The sequence below is a fragment of the Equus quagga genome, chromosome 6 (assembly GCF_021613505.1).
Source record: "Equus quagga isolate Etosha38 chromosome 6, UCLA_HA_Equagga_1.0, whole genome shotgun sequence".
Taxonomy (NCBI): domain Eukaryota; kingdom Metazoa; phylum Chordata; class Mammalia; order Perissodactyla; family Equidae; genus Equus; species Equus quagga.
The window spans coordinates 4087321-4108861 of record NC_060272.1 but is presented as its reverse complement, the minus strand read 5'-3'; the positions used below and the strand labels follow the sequence as shown (position 1 = coordinate 4108861).

At 45.3% G+C, this 21541-nt stretch overlaps 1 protein-coding gene across 6 annotated transcripts in view; it reads left to right on the top strand.

Annotated features, from left to right (window-relative positions):
• The window catches only part of ARHGEF7 (Rho guanine nucleotide exchange factor 7), a 155394-nt gene that overhangs the window by 86165 nt on the left and 47688 nt on the right, over positions 1 to 21541 (top strand). For all 6 annotated transcript variants that reach the window (XM_046663779.1, XM_046663775.1, XM_046663780.1 and 3 more), the window contains 3 exons: positions 3352 to 3440; positions 16948 to 17042; positions 17269 to 17364. In XM_046663779.1, coding sequence (XP_046519735.1) covers positions 3352 to 3440; positions 16948 to 17042; positions 17269 to 17364 — 280 coding nt within the window. The remainder of the gene's footprint in view (positions 1 to 3351; positions 3441 to 16947; positions 17043 to 17268; positions 17365 to 21541) is intronic.

Genomic DNA, 21541 nt, shown 5'->3' with positions numbered 1-21541 from the left:
TTGCTTCTTCAGAACCCGCGGAGGGTTTTCTTGCTCTAGGCTCATCCTGGTGGGCCTGCAGGAAGACCGTGTAGCTTTGGGTTGCCTGCCTCGGCAGGGTTGGGCTCTGGGTTTTGATCTCTCATAGGCTGTGTCCCCTGTCCTCAAGTAGCCAGCATACTTCCTTGCTGTTCCTCTGGACCAGTGGAACCTTTTCTCAGCCTTAGGGGTGACCAAGAGATCCCTCCCGTTTTACTGTGCCTGGTGAGACCAGGGCTGTCTTGCCCCTGCGTTGGTTGCAGCCAAGCCCTGGGACCGGCCCTTTGTGTCACTGTCATTGGTGGTGTTTTGAGATCCTCCTTACTTTTGGCACCTAGGGATCCCCACTCCCTTTTTCTTTTAGCACATTTATTTTTAAATTCTGATGTTTTCAGCATTATTTTTAGTTTATTGCAGGAAAGAGAAGATCTGCTCCGGGGACCCTGGAGAGGTCACACTACATCGCGTTCTCGCCATTTCACTGCTCCTCAGTGAGGGAATTGTATCAGTTTTTGGCTCTCAGATGGTCCAAGATTGTTCTGTTTTTCTTAGGATATTAGGGGGGCTGAGTGTCTTCTAATATATTTTCTGTGAATTTGTTATGAATGGCCATAACTTCGCCTCTGATATATTACATTTAACGCTTAAAATTTTTTTTTGGAAGCAGGTACTAGAGGGTTCCTTAAAGCCGTACAGGAGTTCCTGCGGTAAACCCAGGCAGCGAGGCTCCTGCTCCCTAAAGGAGTTCCTGCAGTGGACCCTGGCACCGAGGCTCCCGCTCCCTAAGGGAGTTCCTGCGGTGGACCCGGGCACCGAGGCTCCCACTCCCTAAGGGAGTTCTTGCGGTGGACCCGGGCACCGAGGCTCCCGCTCCCTAAGGGAGTTCCTGCGGTGGACCCGGGCACCGAGGCTCCCGCTCCCTAAAGGAGTTCCTGCGGTAAACCCAGGCACCGAGGCTCCCGCTACCTGTGCTGTTCACCATGTCACGTCCCGGTGCGACTATCCCTAGAGCCTGGCCTGGGATGTGAATGCTGAATGCCCTCTGGCGTGGGCGTTTGCTGGGAGACTGCATAGCCCTGTGATAAGAGCCTTGCAGCGTTGGCTGGTGGGAGTCGACCTGAGTGAGAGCCAGGCACGGGCTCTCCCATCCCTGCTGTCCTCCTGGGACCTGCCCTGACTGTTCGCGGTAGTTAGCTTTCTTGCGGAGAGAGGGCGTTGCAGTTACTGGCACTGCGCACTGCAAGCAGGCACTGCTCCTCTGTGTGACAGCTCAGTGCAGGGGCTTTATGGCTATAGAGCCCTCTTGTTGAGAGCTGAATACGAGGTTTTGCGGATGAGTTCATACCTCCTAGCCCAAGAGTTTTGGTTTAGAGGCCAGCAGAATTGTGAATTCTATTTTTCTAAGGGAGAAAAGACAACTTCTTTGGACTTAAGCCTGAGTTGTCTGGTTCTCTTCTGCCTATCTTTTATTTTTATATAATATTAGTAACCTGAAACTTTGTTTTGAAAAAGCTTTTTCCCTTTAGTTCTCATAGTAAATTAATTGAGTTTTATTAACTATAGTGTGAGATGTGCCTTAAGTTGAAGTGAAGTGAGGCACTGTCAAATTATTTGCTTTTAAAATAACTTAGAGCAGGTTCAGAGTCATTCTTGTGAATCAACTTCACTCTTTCCATGTACTGTTGATCATCCTGATGGCTGTAATTTAGGCATCAGTGACCTCCCCTCTACTATTATTGTGTATTCTTCCCCCAAATTTCAGATTTTAAAGATGAAAAGGCATTGTTTTTCTTAGGATGAAAACATGTCATAGTTTTTTCTTCCACAGTTTAATTCTTTGCTGTGGATATAAGATTGAGAAGGAAAGTGTGTTACCTAGAATAGATTGGTTTTTCTCCTTGTATTTCTTGTGGTTTAGAAGTAATTTATTTCCCATGGAGTTCTGATTTCCATCCTGTGGGCAGAGAGGATTCTTTCAATTAGGGATAACACCTTCTGTTTTGTTCTTTATTTTCAACCATTTGGAAAGCCTCTACAGTGAGGCATTGAAGGAAGAGTTAGATAAACCACTCCATGGTTAAATATAGTGTGTCTTGTTTTGGGCATTTTGGGTTTCTGTTGCTAAGAAGGTAATGGAGATACTGAGCAGGCATTTGGAATTAAGCACCTGAAGCGTGGGTGTGTTTGTGGTTGAAGGTGCTGTTTTAGGAAATACTATCTAAAGAGAGGGATTCTGGACTGTGTGCTCAGCGTCCTTCCACTTAACACACCAGAGGGACAGTAACAGCGATTCATACAGCAGGACCCTGCAGGGGAGACGAGGGAAAGGTGTTGTATCAGTCAAGTCCCTTAGGAAATGCTGATTGGAATTTCTCCCTTCCTCCCCACCAGCCCAGGTAGCCTTGGAGAACCTGTGATTAACAGACACACCCACTCCCACAATCAGCAATAGACACAGACAGACAGATAGACCCACCTCACAGCACCTGTGATAGACAGACACACCCACCCCTCAGAACCAATGATAGACAGGCGCACCCTGACTGTCCATAGTACCAGTGATGGACACCCTTCCCGCCCCCGCCAAAGAACCAATGCTAGACACACACACATTCTGAGAGCCGTGTTATCAGTTAACAAGTACTTCTTCAGTCTCCCTTATGCTGAATAAGTCTCTTTTGAATGGATGTTGAATGAAAGCCATGCAATTTTAAATCTTTGAGTGTTTGCAGTAATCATGGCTGCTTCTGTTGTCCCTGGGGCGGAGGGTATTAAGGCAGCGTGGTTTTTCTAGTCTTCGCCCCGGCTTGGCTATGCTTTCCTTCTCCTTTGTCTGTTGCCTTTAGCCAGACCCTACTTGTTTAGAGAGACTTGCATTCCGAGTGATCTGAATCCCTGAAATACAGTCCAGACCATGGGACTTGATTGTCTTGATGTTGTTACATGTGTGCCAGTGTTCTTTCTTGTCCTGTTGGGGCGATATTTTACCTGTGCTGCACTCCTGAACTGTATGTGTAGTTTGTGACACTTAGAGGTCTTTGTTTGCTGACAGCACTGGAGCAGAATCTGTCAGAGACTTTCAGCCTGAACCCGGAGGATGGGCTGAGGGATGCAGGGTTGTGAAGGGTGTGGCTCCCTGACCTCAGGGTTGCGTGTGAGGAGATGCGGACGCCGTGATGCCTCCCTTGCACGCACAGGCATCTGTCCAGCTTCCCCTTTTGTTTGTTGTTTCACTTAAGGTTGCTGGACCAGCACCTTTAGCTGTGTGGGGGGCTGGTGCATTTGGTCATCTCTAGTGTCGATCAGTAAAACTACGTTACGTTTTTATTTCAGAAAAGCCTGTGTCGCCAAAATCCGGAGCGTTGAAGAGCCCTCCCAAAGGATTTGATACGACTGCCATTAACAAAAGCTATTATAATGTGGTGAGTAATTGCAAAACATTTTTAAGAATATAAAACTCAGCAATATAAAATACAGGTAAACTACCTAGAGTTTGAAGAAGAACATAAAAATTCTCCATTATTTGCTAGACAGATATAACACCATTAATATTTTGGTATGTTTCCTTTTAATCTCTAAATATATATAATATTCTTATTTTTGTTTTAATATTGTATATACGGAATGGTACCCTGTTCTTATCACATAACTTGATATTGTTATTATTTCCGCATACCATTACATGTCTTCAAAAATGAGATTTTAAAAAGATGCATGTGATTTAAAGATTTTATATGCATTGAATGCCATTATACTCGTATTTGGAGTAGATGCTTAGTACTTTAGATCAATATAGTTGTTAGGTTATTTTGTATCTTAGCATAGTCTTTCCTGGTGCCTGATGTACATATCCAATAGCATGAAATCCGAGGAGCGTGTCTCGACGTTGTGCGTAGCAGAGACAGTGTTTCACAGTACTAAACCTCGCTGCATTTTGAAACTCAGTACAAGCAGTTTGTGAGCTTAAAAAATATCTGCAGTATTAAATCTAATATCTAATTCAGACCTTCTTTGTCCCTAAACAATTGCATGTGCTGCAGAAATAGAAAATGATATTTTTTGTTTGGATAAAATTTTAAACTACTGGCATGATATGCTCAGTGTGATAAACCAACAGAGTAAGCTTTCTAAACATGGATGTGTTTTGAATTCTGTGGGAACTGTGCGTTTCTTTAGTTATTTCTTCCCCCACTGCCAATCATTTTTGTTTCTTGATCAGAGGATATAAATGTGAGTCCATGAGACCTTTGAATTTTTGAAGTGAAATGGCAACTAATTATAGTGTTTCGTTGGATCAGCCCTTTTATCATGTGTGTTTCATTTTCTGTGCTTTTATTAAGAAATGGTGAAAAGTTGTGACAGATTTCGAGTCTGTTGCACCCCCTGACCTGTGGCTGCAGTCTGTGCTAGGAGTCTGCACATCCAGCTTTCTCCTAAGCACTGGCCTGCCGTTTGCCACCAGATCTTCTTGCAGAACCAGTTGGGCTCGGGGGAAGCTGGCTCCCTTGGCAGGTGTTCGGTGGGCGCCCTCTGGCACCAGGCCCTGTGCAAGGTGGTGGGCACACAGCAGTGGGCAGGAGCGGCAGGAGCTTCTCTCTCGGCAGCACGTGCTGCAGGGTGGGCGATGAGGGGTGGTTTGCTCTCCCCTCCCGCCTGCGTTTTGTTGCCTCGTTTTGCAGTTTTGCGTCTTCTCCTCTTCTCCTTCTCTGGTCTCTGCATGATGCCGCTGAACGCGCCCCACTAGCAGCCTTTAACTTCCTTTTTCCGTGTATCGGTCAACTCCAGATCCTTCTCGTCCTCAGGAGTCCCTTATTTGAGTCTCACCCTCTGCTTTCCTGATTTCTTGTTCCTTTCACCATCTGGACTTTGACCTGTCACGTCTCAGAGTGTCAGACCCTCAGCGCATGCTGTGTGAGGGCACGGTGGGGCCGCCTGCCTTGCCTGGGCGTGCTCCCCGCGCTCACCTCCTGTTCCGTCATGTGCCTGCTGGACATTTGTTCCTGGGATATGGCTCTGCTGACTTCTTTGCTTTTGAGTCTGTATAATGTGTTATATATGTGGTTTTGTGCATGTAGCTGTGAAAAGACACAGTTTTTATGGTTCTTCAGGGTTTCCTAGTGGAAAACTTTTGCCTCGTGGAGCTGCCTTTTCCTCCTGCGTTCTCATGGAAGGCGTTGGTTTCTTTTCTGGGGAAGGCTTCATGTGGTGAAAATGCAATGGTAATCCACAGAGGTGTTCCAAAGAGGGAGCCGCTTGTCTTCTATTAGAGTTTCTCCAAATAATTTATTAGAGGAAATTAGTTAGAGCCTTCTAAATTGGTGCCCGCAGCATTTCTCCAGTCTCTTCAGTACTGTGCTTCTGTGAGGTCGTCTGTAAAACCAGGCAGCCATGCTTTCTGCCGGTCCTGCTGGGTGGTTTTCCTTTGCATTACACATTCTGTAATCCTCTTCAGATGAAGCATGATCAGTACCCTTTTAGATTTCCACTTTAACTGTGCTTATGCAGGGAGAAGAGACTTTCTATCACATGAGCTATTCTCTTTGAATCAGCCAGCTCTGTTATTCAGAACAATGGGAAAACACCTTGACCTCAAAATCACATCCACATTCTTGTGTACGTAAAGCTCTCTCTGTAAATAGTGCGTGTTAAAATTGCAGTTGTTACGGACATGAGCTCAGAGAATTCGTAGAAATCATCTTTTGGTACAGCACTCTCACAGTGGAGAAAACAGAAAGCCCTGGAGGTTAAAGGACTTGTCCAAGGTCACACACTGGTTAGTGACTAAGCTGGGAATCAATTTCGGCTTTTCTGAATTCTGTATTTTCAAGTTGTATAGAAAAGTAAAGTATAGAACAGAATACAACATGCAGAACAAAGTATGGTGTATAATGTGTTAGGCATTTTCACACTTCCTTGTACAGTTTTGTTTTCATGGGAAACTACTGAAGTATAGGTATTTTTAACCCCATTGAGAGGTAAGGAGGCTCTCCAAGAGGTAAGACCAGTGTGGGCTGACATCAGTAAAGACAGTTACAGGAAAGACTTGAGTCTCAACTTGGGATCAGTGGAGAGTAATGAGGAGAGTGTTCCAGGTGGAGGCACAAACATTTTGAAATTGAGACCATGAGGAGACAGGCATGAATGGGGATGGTGATAATGTATCTTTCTGCTGTTGTGTAATGATCAAGACAAACCGAAAAACACTGTGAACTAAAAAGTGATTCTTAGTGATTTGTTCTAGTCATTATGGAACGTTGATCGTCTGTTTCTCTTCTCCTCCTGGGATCCCATTGTGCCTGTTGGTAAGCCTGACGGTGTCCCACAGCTCTCTGAGGCATTATCCATTTCTTGTTTCTGTTCTTCAGATTGAATAATCTGTATTGATCTCTTTTTAGGTTTGCTGATAATTTCTTTTGCTAGCTCACCTCGTATTTTGAGCCCCTCTAGTGAATTTTTCATTTTATTTGTACCTTTCAATTCATAATTTCCATTTGATGATTTTTGTAGTCAAATAGAGACTATATTCGAGTCATTGTTTTTATACTTTCCATTCATTCTTTAGGCATAGTTTCTTTAATTTCTTTGGACATTTTTCTATAAAGCTTTATTATTTTAGAGCAGTTTTAGGTTTACAATAACACCAAGAAAGAGATAGAGAGATTTCCCATGTACCCCTTGCCCCCACACATGCATAGCCTCCCCCATTATCAACATCACTCACCAGAAAGGGTAGATTTGTTACCGAGGGTGAACCTACGTTGACACAGCATAACCATCAGAGGTCCATAGCTTACTTCAGCGTTCACTCTTGGTATTGTACTTTCTGTAGACTTAGACAAATGTATGATGACATGTATCCATCATTGTAGTATCATACAGAGTATTTTCACTGCCCTAAAAATCGTCTGTGCTCTGCCTCTTCATCCCTCTCTCCAGCCCCATGGCAACCACTGATCTTTTTACTGTCTCCATAGTTTTGCCTTTTCCAGAATGTCTTATATTTGGAATCATATAGATTGTAGACTTTTCGGATTGGCTTCTTTCACTTAGTAACAAGTATTTAAGGTTCCTGCATGTCGTTTCATGGCTCAATAGCTCATTTCTTTTTAGTGTTGAATAACATGCCATTGTTAGGATGGATCACAGTTTGTTTATCCATCCACCTACTGAAGGGCATCTTGGTTGCTTCCAACTTTCGGCAGTTATGAATAAAGCTGCTATAAACATCATGTGCAGGTTTTTGTGTGGATGTAAGTTTTCAGCTCATTTGGGTAAATACCAAGGAGTGTGATTGCTGGATCGTGCGGTGAGGGTATGTTTAGTCTGGTAAGAAACTACCAAGTTTTCTTCCAAAGTGGCTGTGCTGTTTTGCGTTTCCACCAGCAGCGATGAGATTTCCTGGTGCTCTATGTCCTCACCAGCGTTGCGGGTTGTCAGTGTTGGGTTTGCATAGTTCTAACAGGCGTGTAGTGGTATCTCGTCGTTGTTTGAATTTGCAGTTTCTTAATGCCGTGATGTGAGCATCATCTTCATGTGCTTATTTGCCATCTGTTTATTATCTGTGGTGAGAGGTCTGTTCAGGTCTTCTGTCCGTTTTTAAAATTGGGTTGTTCATTTTATTGTTGTTGAGTTTTAAGAGTTCTTTGCATATTTTGGTTAACAGTCCTTTATTAAATGTGTGATTTTTTTTTTTTCTTTTATCATTTTCTGTAGTTTGAAGACGCTATGCGGAGGTGTAGTTTTTTTGGCATTTATCTTGCTTGGAGTTCTTGGAGCTTCCTGGGGTCTGTGGCTTTCTTGTCTGATATTAGTTTGGGGAAATTCTCAGTCATTATTGTTTCAAATATTTATTCTGTTCCTTTTTCTCTTTTCCTTCTGGTATTCCTATTACATATGTGTTACACCTCTTGTTGTTGTCCCACAGTCCTTGGGTTTGGGTGTCGTTCCTTTTTTTCAGTCTTTGTTCTCTTTGCTTTTTAGTTTCCAAGGATTCTATTGATATATCCTATAGCTTTGTGATTCTTTCCTCAGCTGTGTCTGCTCCACTACGAAGCCCATCAAAGACATTCTTCATTTTTGTTACAGTGTTTTTTTATCTCTAGCATTTCTTTTGATTCTTTCTTAGGATTTCTGTCTCTCTGATTACATTGCCCATCTTTCTTGCATGTTGTCTACTTTATCCATTAGAGCCCTTAGCATACTAATTGTAGTGTTTTAAATTCCCAGTCTGATAATTTGAATATCGCTGCCGTGTCTGCTTCTGATGTTTGCTCTGTCTCTTCAAGTTGTGTTTTTTGCCTTTTGGTATGCTTTGTAATTTTTTCTTGATAGCTGGACGTGATGTACTGGATAAGAGGAACTGCTGTCAGTAGGCCTTTAGTAAAGTGGATAGGTGTGGGGGGAGGGGGCACGTTCTGTGGTCCTGTGATCAGGTCTCAATCTTTTAGGGAGCCTCTGCTTCTCGACTCTGAACTCCATGAGTGCTTCTCAGGTTTCTTTATCCCCACTGAGGTGGGAGAAGATGGCTAGAGTGGGCTGGAGTTGGGAATTTTCCTTCCCCAGGTCAGTTAGGCTCTGAAGAAACCTTACCAGGTCAGGCTCTGGTGAACCAGCTTCCCCCGAGGGCAGGCCTTGTTAAGAACAGGGTGCACTGGCGTATTTCAGAATGGTTCCATTCCTTCCTTCTGCTGGAAGCCCAAGGACGTTTTTCTCTGATGTCTACTGTGGGAACCTGCTCAAGCTCCTGGAGGTCAATTTCCCAGTGTTGTGACTAGGTGCCCCAGAGTTTTAACTCTCAGACTTGTCTACGCTGTGCCTCCAGCTGTCTGTCAGTCGCTGTCCAGGTTTCCTGCCTCACGCTGGGCCCAGGGTGGTTTCTGCTCCTGGGTCTCTGCTCTGGGAGGTGCGACTCCTGGTATTTGCCTGTCGGTTTCCCCAGTCCTAGATACAGTGGTTTGCCTTCTGTCCCCTCTCCCTTACGGATCCAGGAAGAGTTGTTGATTTTTTTAGTCAGTTCAGCTTTTTACTTCTTGTTAGGGTAGAATGATGACTCCTAAGCTCCTTAGGTGCAGAACCAGCAAATGGGAAGTCCCTCTTCGAATGTGCTTGTACTAGCTGCTTTGAAGCCTTTATCTGCTAAGCCCAACATCTGGGCCCCCTCACAGACACTGTCCACTGAGCACCTTTTTTTTTTTTTTGTGCATGGGTCACGTGTTCTTGGATTTTTACTTATTTTGTAATTTTTCATTGAAAATTGGACGCATAGTGGTTAAGTTTTCACACTCCACTTTGGTGGCTGGAGATTCACCACTTTAGATCCTAGGTGCAGACCTGTACACTGTTCATAAGCCATGCTGTGGTGGTGTCCCACATACAAAATAGGGGAAGACTGGCATGGATATTAGCTCAGGGCCAATCTTCCTTACCAAAAAAAAGGAAAGAAAATTGGACATTTTAGAAGATACATTTTAGCACCTCCGGTTCTGGACACTCCCTCCTCCAGGATGTTGTCATTGCTGTGCTTTTTTTGTTTAGTGGCTTGCTGTGAGTAGCTGCAGTTTGTCCCCCGCAGTCACTGATGGGCACTGTTCTTTTTTTTTTTTTTTCAATTCTTTTCATCTTTTTAGGTCTGGCTTCCTAGTATTCATACTTAGGGCAGCCAAAGATTGCTCCAAGGCTGTGCTGAAACAGTTAGGCTTCCGTTCTTCACCAGTGGATCTTTATGTGCTGGGTTGATGCATGGGGGGAGGCTGTTTAGAACTTAAAATGAATGAAAATACAAAGGAAAATACCAAAATCTATTAGGCCACGTAAGAGTTTAATAAATTCTTTGCCTTCAAAAAATAGAAACCAAATTACAAGTTAATTGGAATGTTATTTGCAAGTTATAACAACACAAGATTATCCTTAATGTTTGAAGAGCTCATTAAGACAAACATGTTAAGGTGAATAGATAAATAGGAAGGGATGTGTGCAATGTAAAATGGGAAAAACTGAGTGCTGTGTCTTAATCAGTTCAGGCTGCTAAAACAGAATACCATAGACTGGTTGGATTAAACAGTTAATGTTTATTTTTCAAAATTCTGGAGGCTAGAAGTCTGAAGTCAGGGTGCCAGCATGGTTGGGTTCTCCATGAAGTCCGTCTTCCTGTTTACAGAGGGCCACCTTCTGTCACGTCCTCACATGGTGGAGAGAGGGAACTCTGGTCTCTTCATCCCCTTATTGGGGCACTAATCCCATTCAGGAGGGGGCTCCACCCTCATGACCTAATTACTGCTCAGAGGCCCACCTCCAGATACCATCGTATTGGGGATTTAGACGTCAACAGAAGCATTTTGGGAGGACACATTCAGTCTGCTGCACTCTGACGAAATAGTTAAGCTAACCATAAAAATTTGATAGCAGTATTTTATGTATCCAGTGAGCAGAGATTTAAAGAGAGACAATCTTTAGTTCTAATAATGGTAGAAACGTAAACTCACGTAAGCTATCTCAGAAGCAATATGGCAAGTCTATATAAGATTTTGAAAATTCTCAAGCCCTTTATTCTAGTAATTCTAATTCTTGAAATCCTCTCCAGAGAAATTCCCTGAAATATATTTAAAGATGTTTGTGGAAAGGTGTTTTCATAGGATTATTTCTTATAGTAATAAATTGCAAGCAACCTGAATATGTAGCAGTTCAAGAATGGTTATGTAACCAGTGGTACATCCATTTATAATTATTAAAGAGGTACATGAAGCTTTAAAAAATAATGTCAAAAATATATGTTTTCATGTTAATGCTATAAGTAGAATATAAAATTCTATAAGTAATATGATCTAATTATGTAAAAATGTTGTCATAGAAAATAGAAGGAAATGTACCAGAGAATGATTTCTTTTGAGTGACAGAATTTTATTGCTAGATAATGAAAGTAATAGTGATTTTGGAGGATTTCTTTGGCACCGAAGTCCAGACTGTGTTAGAGATGGAAGGACATCCGAGAGCACAGTAGGGGCATGGAAGCCTCAGTCTTGGAGAGTGACAGTGGAAGAAAACATCCAGGCTGCTTTAAATAAAGAGATGATCAGGGGCCAGCCCGGTGGTGCAGTGGTTAAGTTCACACGTCTACTCCAGTGGCCCGGGGTTCGCTGGTTTGGATCCCGGGTGCAGACCTACGTACCACTTGGCAAGCCACGCTGTGGCAGGCATCCCACATAGAAAGCAGAGGAAGATGGGCACGGATGTTAGCTCAGGGCCAACCTTCCTCAGCAAAAAGAGGAGGATTGGCAGCAGTTAGTTCAGGACTAATCTTCCTTAAAAAAAAAAGGTTGATTAGTGTTTGTGATGAAGCCAGCCGCCACTCTTACCTTTGTTTTCGAATGTGAAAACTGTTTGAAATCAGTCTGTTTTCGGTCTTAGGTCAGTGAATGATGAGGGGTGCCCTTGCTTTAGGTGATGGGGGGTTAGACTTTCTGTGTCATGTTTACGTACCTGTTGGTGGGCTGGCCTGGTGGAAGGCCCCTGGCTGCCTGCACAGTCACTTCGTTGTAAAATGAGGCTGATCGTGCTGGACTTGGCCTTGTGGTCTTGTTAAGAGGGTTAGCACTTGGCTTTAAGGAGCCTGGCGAAGTGCTTGGCCCCTAAGAGGTTTTCATGGTTATTAGGAAGAGTAGAAGCATTTGGGGCCTTGGGCATCAGTGAGGCCACCATACCATGCTGTTGCAAACAGGCACCCCTTTGAGCATTCCTGGGAGGGCTGTGTGCAGTCCACGGTGACAGGATCATCTAATTAAAGGAAATGTGTTTGTGACATGTCCGAGCTTGGTGGGTTTGGACAGTGGGAGAACTTAACTGCACGCACAGGAGGGTGAGAGACATTGCTCCTGTGGCAGAAGCTGGAGGCCCGCCCCTAGGCAGTGGTCTTGAGCCACCTTTGCTGGGGAGGAGGAGTTTCTTCAGTCGTGGGAGAGCGGGCTTTCTTAGCTGTGTTGACCTGGGAGACACAGGTCCTTAGGGCCTTTCGTGTTCAGTGGCACCCTGGTTCTGTTTTCCAGGCTGGTTGAACACTACTTTGACTTTTACCGAGTGCATTACGTCAGTACCCTTTGTTTATGGGACAGTAAATAGAGAACTGTTTGCTCCCACTCATGCCTAAGATCATGAAAAGAAGGGTAGCTTTTGCCTTTGAAACACTGCAAATAGAATGATATAGTAGGTAACAATCACTAGTTTTAGTAATTGTACAAAGTCGATGTGCGTCTTCCATAAAGTGCTGTGGCAGTCTTCGTGGACCTTTCCTGTGCTCCAGGGAAGTAGTGCGCCTGTGCCTCCCCTTGGCTCCTTGAGTTTCCTGGAACCTCGCCTGCTGGGCCGAGGGGAACCTGAGACTGACGAGCCAACATCTCAGGTTTGCGTGGAACAGCACTAACCCCAAGCCCTGGTTTGCTGCTTTTTGTTTATTTTTCACTTTCCCTTTGCTTCTCTCCACCTTAACCAAGATTGCTTTTCAATCCTCTGACATCCGCTGTCTGCCCGGGGCCTGTCTGGATAGGGTCCCTTATCTCGTGCGCCCCGGGCCTTATAGAGGGGTGTGCAGCGTTTGTTCCCTGGGCCTCTTTTAGAGAGCTGTACTCCCCCTTTCTTCTGTCCCACCCACATTTCATGGCAACAGTGAGGGGCCTGCTGACATCTTTGACAAATTCTGCTCCTAGCGTTTTTATCTAATTGCCTTGTTTTGTATCACCGAAGATCCAGATGAAGGTTTTCAGGTAGTAGCAGGAGCCAGGCACAGGGAGGAGCTAAGCATTTGGTGAATGAAGGGAGGAGAAACTGAGCTGGTTAATCGTGGAGAAGGCTGTCTTATGAAATAGTTACTTCCTGACTAATGGAATCATGTAAGAAGTAGCCCCAAAAAGGATTCCAGGTTTGGGTTGGAAGGCTGTCCTAGGTGGTTTGTGAGGTTCTCCTACCTTAAGTCAGGGAGCTGACACTTTTGAGTGTCTGTCACAACCTCGTAAAATCCCTTTTTCTTAACAACAAAAAAAAACAAAGGAGAGAGACCCATAGACTTGTGCATCCCAAGTAGGACGTGGCAGAGCCAGGATTTGCGCCCTGGTCTGCGGGGCTCCCGTGGCTGGCTCCTCACACGTCACGGTGCGGTCATGCAAGTCAGTCTGTTTGCCAGGCCCAGCCTCCTGCGGTGACACCCCAGAGTAGACCTGCAGCTTTTGCTGTGACTGTTGTATAGTAAACCTTTCCCACTGGGAAGAAATACATCCCAAGACCTTGTGAATCCCCAGTTTAGAAATGCGGTAATAACATGAATTCTTTCAAAAGGCGTAGTAACGTAAAACAGAAACGTTTTATATGGCCCCTCCAAACTCTTTTTGAGAGTTACTGTTGCTAGGTAGTAAGAAGACACAGAGACCAGTAATTGCCAGTGGTGGGGGCAGTGGGGTCCCTCCTCTGTGCCCTTACGGCCTCTGGATTTGTGGAGCCCGGAAGGGCTGTAGGAGTTGCTTCCTCCAGCAGCTCCGTCCTGCCCTTCCCTCCTCTCCTTTCCCTAGAGGCTGGCAGTTTATTAGTGGTTCATGTCCTATCTTGTCATTTACTTTTTGAAAATTTAAGGACTGACTGAATGCCGCTTAAATAGACTGGGTTGAAAGGGAACGTGAATTGATTGCATGTTTTGTGGGGTGCGGGCAGGGCCTGGTTAGGTGGGTGGGAGAGGGTTAGAACACTTGTGCCATTCTTTAGTTTTTCCTCTTGTGCTTACGAACCAGGATTATGTTTTTGGGTTTTGGTTTTAGTTTATGATGATAATCTTTTATCTGGATCAAATCTTTAAAAAATTACTTCATGTTTTCTGTTTCTTCTCTGATATGCAAATCAGTTATTTATTTCTAAAGGACTATCAGTGACTGGAAAATAAAATATATGGTGCCTACTAAAATTTGCAGTGGGGCTGTGACTCGGGAGCTCAGCCCTCCCGAGCACCCTTACTGCTGGGGCGGCAGAGAGAGCTCTGTGTCTGCGAGGTAATGAAGTCAGCCTTCTTTGTTTTCCTTTGCTGTAACGGCTGACAGTTCAGGGATTGTCTGTGTGGCTTGCCTGATGTCCTCCTCCTGTGTGACACCATTGTCTGCCTGGACTTGGCGCTCCACGCCTCACGCCTCAGGGGGAGCTCTCGCTGGCTGGCCGGGCTGAGCCCGGGTGCTCTTCAGGGCTGTGGAGTAAAGGCTGCTCTTTCCGTGGAAGCTGCACGCGCTCTCTGGTCCCGGGCTTCGTGGGATGGAGTGGTGGCAGCGGGCTGTGAGGTCTCATGGGGTCCTGCAGCAGCCAGAGCGTGCCGCAGCTGAGGAAGGGAAGAAAGGTGATGGCCGGAGCCCACAGATGTGCTGCTGAGCTGGGGGAGGGCTGTGTGGCCTCCGGCAGCGTGGACGGTCGGTCGGTGTCGGCATGAGTCAGTTAGCCAAGTTTTGGTCGTGTGTTTGTGGAAAAAGCTAAGTGTGACTTGGATTGTTTGGATGGAAGTATTATAGAACTTGTCTTTAGCACTTATTTGAAGATAATGTTTGAGAGTAGTTGTTGAAATTAACCAACTTAACCATCTGAATGAATGTAGCTTTTTGGCACAGAATGCTTTGGTATGGTTTTTGGTACATTCTTACAGGAAGCTTTCATATCTGCGTATATGCTTGATACTATGATTGAGGAAATGTCATTTTATTCTTCTGCTCATTCTCGCACTAGTGATGTTTTCTCAGTTGTTTTCCTCTTATATCACATAGCTGTTTTTCTGTTTTATAAAATAGGCGTATAGGTTTTCAAGCATGCTCTAAGCAGTGTTCCTAATAGTTTCTAACATTTGTGATTAAGACAAAGTCATATAGCTTAACTTTCATTTTAACATTGGAAAAGGACTTTTTGTCTTACACATCTGTGACAGATTTTATTTGTAACTTTTGCTTAGTGCAAGGACCTGTTGTACTCGGCTTACTTCATGTTATGTTTGGAGGGTAAGTTCTGATCTGAAGTCTACTTCTCTGATGAGGCAGCGGCTGGGTCACACTGTGTTCTCTGTCTACCAGTCCTTTGGCATTTGTGTCCAATGAGTATTTCTTCGAAGGAAGACATTGGAATTGTAGGATCGGCACCCAGATTTCCCCACAAAGGAATGAACTCCCTCCTCCCCCGGCTCGCTCCACCAGTCTTCCGTGAATAGACCCATTCAGGAGCGAAACCAGAGTTCAGGGTCACAGTGAAAGAACCTCTGATTCTCTCCGTCTTAAATAGTGTAGTATGTAAGTTATTTAATCAGGTTTGCATTTACTTACGAATGACTGTACTCTCTCCTTAGAGTACACAGAAAACAGTAGTTAGAGAATAATCATCTGTGTTGCGTGTATTAATGCTGAAATCTAAATTTAGCTTAATGACTACTTTTAAAAGTTTAAACATACATTTTGATTATTAAAAATCGGGGAGAAAACTGAATGCGTTCGATATCTTTATTCTGTGTAATTTCTTTTGTATGATTAATTTAGGGTGATTTGTTAGTTTTAGAAGACAAACAGCACGTCCTAGTGCATGTAGAAGGTCCTCAGAAAATACACGTAATAAGGTTTTCTGGCTGGATCTAACAGGTCACTGAGGAATGGTTGTCACTTTCTTCCCTCGTGTCGGGTCCCATGGAGCCTGACTCCTCCCCTGGCTTGGCAGCTGGAGAAGCAGTGTGGTGCGGTGCAGCGTCAGAGAGGTCTGGGCTCGCGTCCCGGCTCCGCTGCTCGCCAGCTGATTGATTTTGGATAGTTATGTAACCCCTCTAAGCTTCAGTCTTTTCCTCTGTAACAGGAGAAGTTCTGGCGAGGATTAGAGACACTGTGCGGGGAGCACCCTGCTCCGTGAGCGAGGGCAGCGAGCACTGGTACTTACTGCTCCGCCTCACTGCACCCGGCTCCACCTGCACATGCGGCGCTGCCCGCCCGCCCTCGAGGAGCCTGCTCTTGGCCCTCACTCACGGGAACAGGCTCAGGGGTCATGCAGCTGTTTGGCACTTTATATTCGCTATCAGTTTTTAGGAGTTACTAACTGATTTTGGCTAAATTTGTTACACTGATGTGTAGGGTATTGGGAAACATTTTAGTTTTAAGGTTGATTAATAATTATTCTTCTGTCTTTAAATAAGGTAGTGACTATTTAAAGGTTGTTTTACACTGGTAGACCTTTAATTTTTAATAAATGTAGTGCGTAGGGTAATCTGAGACTATCATTTAATGATGGTCTACAGTCTCCAGAAATTGATTCAGATTTGCTAGATGCAATCTAAAGAGTAAATTTCATGTTTTTTTAGTTGAAATATACTTCACATATGTTAAAATGCCTAGATTTTAAGGGTTCAGCTCAGTGTGTATCTCTGTGTAACAGCTACCCAAATGGCGATAGAGAGCATGTCTGTCACCTCAGAAATTTGTCTCGTGTCCTTTTCCCCATTGTCATGCCCCCTCTGATTTCTGCCCATCATAGGTTAGTCTTGCCTGTTCCTGGACTTGCTGTGAGTGGGATATGCAGGATGCCCTTTTTCTGAGTGCTTCTCTGCACAACACAGTGCTGTAGAGAGTCATCCGTGCTTCCGGGCTCTTGTGAGACCCCTGGTTCCTCCTCCTTATCTAAAGAGACGTGGCATCGCTTGTCTGATGGTGGAGCTCCGTCTAGCCTCCTTCTGGAATACCCGTGTCAGATGTGCTTGGCGGTGAGACGGAGTCAGTTGTGGCGTCGTCGTCAGAATTCGTTCTGTGGGTTTAGTTGTTAACAATCTGAGAGAGCGATGGTGTTAAACACGTTAGTGTTGCATGGAAGCAACAATGTGAAGTGAACAGTGGTGATGATCTTTCCAAAGCTTATAAATCTTGATGGCAAATAATCCTTCTTCTTCATCTGTTGTAGGTGCTACAGAATATTTTGGATACAGAAAACGAATATTCTAAGGAACTTCAGACTGTGCTTTCCACCTATCTACGGCCTTTGCAGACCAGTGAGAAGTAAGTTAGACGATAAATTGTGTTAACTGTGAAATAGTCGTCACCTTCGGTGGTCTCTGTTTTCAGAGAACAGAGGGTGAAACACGGGAGCAGAGCTCAGCGGACAGTTTGCCTTAGACATAAGCAGTTTATTAGGTTAGACTTTAATAGGGCATTGAGGTGGGAGACGAGAGGAATATAAGTGAAATTGTTGACATATTTTTATTGCTCTTTTTCTTGACTCTAGGTTAAGTTCAGCAAACATTTCATATTTAATGGGAAATCTAGAAGAAATATGTTCTTTCCAGCAAATGCTTGTACAGTCTTTAGAAGAATGCACCAAGTAAGTGAGACACTAAAAATTTGCAAAATTCATGTTGATTTAACTGGTATTTAAAGGATGATGTTTAACGTAATTTTAGAATTCATAATTTTTAAAGATGGAAACTAGGTTATTTTGACTCTTTTGGGTTTATCAACTTTTATAGTAAAAGCTGTGTTTTAGACTAATTTTTTTTGGTGAGGAAGAGTGTCCCTGAGCTAACGTCTGTGCCAGTCTTCCTCTATTGTGTATGTGGGATGCTGCCACAGCATGGCTTGATTAGCAGCATATAGGTCTGTGCCCGGGATCCCAACCCACAAACCCTGGGCCACTGAAGTGGAGTGCGTGAACTTAACCACCACGCTACCAGGCTGGTAGACTAATTTTTACAGTATAAATCTTTGAGTGAGGGATTGGCTGACTATTCAGAGAAAGGAGAAGGGCTTTATGTGAGTGGTGATTGTTAAGGTGTTGGGGGCAGGGGGTAGGTAGGGGATGAAGAACCCCGCAGAGGAGGAGAGACTGGCAAGTGATGGACCACGGAGGTGCCAGTGGCTTCGTTCCTCACCTGCCGCCGTGTCCTGCACAGGGAGGTGGATCTGCACCCCCAGGAGACTGGGTCTTCCCAGCGTTGTCCTCCAGTGCGCATTGTTCCTGGCTGTCAGCATGCTCTCAAGTGAAGCACAACCTATGTGACATGCTCTTCTGACGTCTTAGGGACTTGGGTTTGTCACTTTTCAGTGATTGTTTTGGTGAGGGGGCATGTTCCACACATCAGCCATCAGACTGATTTTTTCTGTGTGACCATTTTATGTTCTCTAACATCAGACATTAAAGGATATTTGCTAAGTGCCTGCCAGGTGCTGGATGGCTTAATCATGGTACCCCCGAATAGTTTTTAGGCTTTAGTCCCTCAGGCGATATTGGAGTGGATTTACTGGTGGACTTGATAAAGGGAGCTGACGCATTGTATTTTTAAATTATCTTCATTTCTATAACCACCGGAAGGGCAGAAAACTTTTGTCTCTTGGACTCTGGTTGGTCTCTGGTGTTCCTTCCAGCTTTTTCCTGTGTCTTTCTCAATCTTGGAAGTGGTGAGGGGCGGCCTGCCCTCTGTGCCGCCAGCTCTGTGAGTTAAATTGGTACCAGTTTGCCATGCTGAAAGGAGGTTTGCTCCCTTAACTTTGGCTTCGAGGTCTCATCAAGGCACTTGACAATGGCAGATTTGCCCAGGAAAGCTGAATGCCAGTGTAATTAAATACTGGCTTTCAAACAGAAATTCACATTATTTTCCTTTTGCAGCATTTCTGGTTTGCAAAAAGTGGCATTACGCACACGACCATGAAAAGAGTCGTTTGAGAGTCACTGTGTCCTGCACCTTTTGGTGAGTGATGGTTTGCCAGTAGCGTGGGGTCTTTGTAAGAGGCTGGCGCTGTTGGGCACAAAATGGATGTAGATGTTTGCCTCACCTTTCCTACTGGCTGTAGATAATGTGGACTAAATAATATTTGTATAGTACGTTTTGTAAGACCTCTTTTGAGCCTCATATTGATAAGCCCTGATAGTCAGGGCAAGTGTTACCGTCCTCGCAGAAGAGATGTAAGCACTGAGATTCAGGGAGTAAACTAACAGACTTAAAGTCAACTATCTAGTCAGGCTCCAGTCCTTCTGTCGTCTCTGCACTCCGTGTGACTTGGACATTATTTTGGCGAGATTCCTCAAGGTTATGGTGCATTGATGTTAGGTGTTGGGTTTTCCATGGCAGCGTGGACTGTTTGAGACTAGCTTTCCTTATCAACAGTTCCCCTTCTCTTTTTTTATCAAGAATACTCTGAAAGTTTTCAGAGGTTTGGACAGAATTCAGAGACACTTCAGGGTCACATTCTCTCTCATTCCTGGATTCCTCCCCCGAACTCCAGCAGCTCAGGTTGAATCAAATCAGGTTTTCTCTTGGGGTTTCGTTGTTCCATGTGACAGACTTGGCCACCATTTGCCTAGAAGCAGAGGAGACAGGAGACGGCCCCTCCTGCAGGTCTCCCTACTGCCGATGGCTCTCGGTGCCTTCAGGTGGTCATTTGTGTTTCGTTTAAAGTTTGTTTGTTATCTGCAGGAGAGTCGGTTTGAGAGGACTGACTTGGCTATAATTGGAAACGGAACCCCCTGGATTCAGAGAACCCAATCTTTTTCCTCTTTCTCAAATCATGGTCCTTCTCTCAGTGTGGGGGCTTCTTGGAAGCGTGTTTTCTGTAGCAGTTGTCTGTGCTCCCAATTCAAAACAGAGTGGACCGTGGGCTCCCTTAACACATGTTCATGCAATTTGCTGCACTAATGCATACTTATTTCCGTCCCTTGTCTACGTGACTAGTTTGTCTTCATTGATTTTTCAGTCCGTTCAGAAACATACCCAGGATGCTCACCACCTTTCTCATCATTCTCTGCGTATTTATACAGTGCCCCCTACGTGCAGACACCGTTCTGGGTGCCGATAAGGCGGATGCTGGTGGGAGACGGATGACCCTGCCCTGGTGGAGTTGGTAGTGTGGCAAGGGAGACAGATGATTAAAGTCGTGTGAGCAGTTACCAAGTGGCGTTGTGGAAACCCTGTGAAGGAAAGCAGACCGGGTGCTGCAGGCAGAATTCAGGGAAGCTCCCCAAGCCCCGAGGGCCAGGAGGAGTTAATGAAGAAGGCACAGGGGAGGGGGGAGGTTTCTTCTCACAGCAGCCACTCTTGAGTCTCCGACACTAGTGGGTGTCCAGCAGTCAGTCCCCTCGCGCTGACTGCCTGGAGTCAACCCAAACCCCACAGGTCAAGGCCTCAGTCTCACAGCACTGCCCCCACTTCAGACACCGGCCACAGTGGGCTACTCAGCTACCCACATTTCTGCCTAGCCGACTACAAAGCCAGGGGTTCCCACAGCTCCCCTCCAGTTTCAGTAATTTGCTAGAGTGACTCCGAACTCAGGAAAGTGGCTTTACTTCCATTTGCTGGTTTATTATAAAGGATGTAACTCAGGAACAGGCCGTGGAAGAGCTGCCTAGGGGGAGGGAGGGGGAGAGGGATGTTGCTCCCCTGCCCTCTTGGGGTATGCCACCCTCCCAGCACCTCCACTGGTGAGCACCTGGAAGCTCTTGAGCCCGTCCTTTAGGGGTTTGTGGAGGTCTCATTATGTAGGCTCGATTGATTAAGTCACTGGCCATTGGTGCTCAGCTCCCTTCAGGCCCCTCTCCCCGCCCTGGAGGTGGGGGCTGAAAGTTCCAACCCTCCAGTCATGTGGCTGGTTCCTCTGGCAGCCAGCCTTCATCCTGAAGCTGTCTAGGGGCTGCCAAGAGCCACCTCAGTAGCCAAACTCTGTGTGGTTGAAGGGACTCACTGTGGGGAACAGAAGGCACCGCTGTCACTGAGGAAGTTGCAGGGGTTTTAGGAGCCTGGTGCCAGGCACGGGCAAAGACCAAATGTGTTTGTTATGGTAGCACAGGAGGAGAGAGCCCCAAGGCGGGAGCTTGCTGTGCCTGAGCCTGTGAACCAGGGAGCTGAGTCGGGTAGTACGAGGGGCCAGAGCAAGGTCGCCATGTCCTCGGGACCTTTTAAAGGATTATAGACAACTTTGAAAGAGTAGTTAGAAACCATCAATGGATTTTAAGTTTGGCGGTGTCGTGATCAGCATTCTTTCATAAAGTAGAGCAGCGAACTTAACTGCTGCACCCCCAGGCTGGCCCCATGAGTAGGTTTTTAAAGATGAGAAAGTCTGGGCACAGAGAGGTTGATTGACTTTTCCCAGGGGCACACAGCTAGCAACTGGTGGTCTAAATTGAGAGCCATCAGGCCCCATCACCCACATCCTAGCTCCAGTCACTGTGAAAGACCACCGATTCCGAAGACTCCTTTCCCGGAGAGTCTCTGATTTAGGGTTTTACTTCTCAGCATCACTTTGGCCTGCGGGTTCTCCCCAGGGCACTGCCTCTTCATGCTAATGCTCGCTGGAGCAGGCCCCGCCTCGCTGTCAGCCCTGACAGAGATGGGATGGCTAGTGCTCACCAAGATGGTTTTGAAATACTCTTTTAGATGAGAGAGCGATCCCTATAATATAATGGTTTTATGACTATCATTATCATATCAATATCAATAATAATGAATATATGACAGTAGGATTTAAAGAGACTTTCTTTGGGCTGGTCTGGGAATGGAAATGTGGCTTAC